Source organism: Cyprinodon variegatus, unplaced genomic scaffold (genome assembly GCF_000732505.1).
Source record: "Cyprinodon variegatus isolate N-32 unplaced genomic scaffold, C_variegatus-1.0 Scaffold269, whole genome shotgun sequence".
Taxonomy (NCBI): Eukaryota; Metazoa; Chordata; class Actinopteri; order Cyprinodontiformes; family Cyprinodontidae; genus Cyprinodon; species Cyprinodon variegatus.
Window position 1 is genome coordinate 355,645 of NW_015150722.1, and position 1,684 is coordinate 357,328.

The 1,684-nt window shown below is 53.0% G+C and overlaps 1 protein-coding gene across 1 annotated transcript in view; it reads right to left on the reverse strand.

The window, feature by feature from the left end:
- Positions 1–6: 6 nt before the first annotated feature.
- LOC107089864 (junctional adhesion molecule C-like) overlaps positions 7–1,684 on the reverse strand; it is a 44,402-nt gene continuing 42,724 nt past the window's right edge. The window contains exons 6-9 of the mRNA XM_015382883.1: positions 899–998; positions 695–824; positions 569–623; positions 7–398 (exon numbers count right to left, since the gene is read on the reverse strand). Of these exons, the coding sequence (XP_015238369.1) occupies positions 363–398; positions 569–623; positions 695–824; positions 899–998 (321 nt within the window). The 3' untranslated portion in view covers positions 7–362. The remainder of the gene's footprint in view (positions 399–568; positions 624–694; positions 825–898; positions 999–1,684) is intronic.

Here is a 1,684-nt window from a genome sequence, read left to right on the forward strand (position 1 = left end):
GAACCAGCAGGCTGAGGAACCGACCAGAACCAGCAGGCTGAGGAACGGATCGGAACCAGCAGGCTGAAGAACCGATCAGAACCAGCAGGCTGAGGAACCGACCAGAACCAGCAGGCTGAGGAACGGATCAGAACCAGCAGGCTGAGGAACCGACCAGAACCAGCAGGCTGAGGAACCGACCAGAACCAGCAGGCTGAGGAACGGATCAGAACCAAGCAAAGCAGGTGAACCTCGGTGTACATCTTGTCCGTCACCTTTGGCAAGTTTGAGTGTTTGGGTTTGAGTCCTGCTGTGAACTCTGAGGTCCAGCAGCGCGGCGGGTCGGACCGGGTCGGGTCGGGCTCGCCGTCCTCGCTCCGTCATCAGATCACAAACGATGATTTGTGTCGGAAATCCCCCTGCAGAGAGGACAGGACTTGTCATGTTCTGAGCCAGAACCTCTGCTTCACTAAACGGTTCTGTGGGTTCATCATCAGCTCCTAACGGGTCACCCAGACCAGAACCAGCTGCTGTTCTGAAACTCAGACCGGCTACAGCAGACTGTGAGGTCCCATGAGGCGGTACTGACCTCGTCCTCGGTCCGGACGTAGTCCACTCCGTCTCCTTTGGAGGGAACTTTGTAACTGGGAACAGAGAGCAGAGTTATTCCAGTGCGGCTCTGTGGGCCTTACTGGGAGGCAGACTGGTTTCCTACCTGCTTCCTGGCTGTTTCTGGCTGGAGAAGTATCCCTGTTTGTAGGCGCAGCAGATTCCCACCGTTATGCAGAGGAGCACCACCACCACCACCAGCACTCCCAGTACGATCCCCACCACGTCTATGTCATCTGCAGGGGCAGAGCCAGCGGTCAGAAGATCAACGCCTGCTGAGCTGAGAGCTGCTGACGGAGGAGACACTTACACACTTCCATCTTCTGGGGGGGGCACTGGGCGTGTCCCGCGTCGTTCTTGGCCCGGCAGAAATATTCTCCGGCATCTTCTTTCCTGACGGCGCTGAATCTCTGCAGAGGAGGAGGGAAATCTGAGCTTCGGTGAAGGCGGGTAAAGTGGGACGCTTTTTAAAAATGTAGCTTCTGTGGTTTTTGTTAAGAGCCTGTTTCATTTCTACAGCTAGAGCCATGATACATTTTTAAAAACCTCACCTCCTTCACATCAAGAGACATTTTAAAGACAGATTTTAGTATTATCCTAAAGTCCTGAGCGACTGGTGGAAAAAAGGAGAAATAGAGCTTGGAGCAACTGACACAAAGCTGCTGACTGTAAACAGTTCATCATGACCTATTATATATCATCACCAATCATTTTAGAAAAGCTTTCTGAAGCGCAGACATTTTAAACACCTGGCTGGACCGATCCATAATGCCAGCATGCTTTAAGTCTGCCACCATTATTCCGGTTCCAAAGAAGCCTCAGGTCACCTCACTCAGTGACTAGTGACTCCCATCATGATGAAGTGCTTCCAAAGGCTGGTTAAAGAACACATCGTCTCCAGTCTGCCGGCAACATTCCACCCGTTCCAGTTCGCCTACCGATGGAACCGCTCTACTGAGGACGCCATCTCTGCTGCTCTCCACCTGAGCCTGGCACACCTGGAGGAGAAGAACAGCCACAGATGCTGCGGATGCTGTTCCTGGACTTCAGTTCAGCTTTAAATGCACGACTGCGTCCCCAGGTTCACCACCGATCA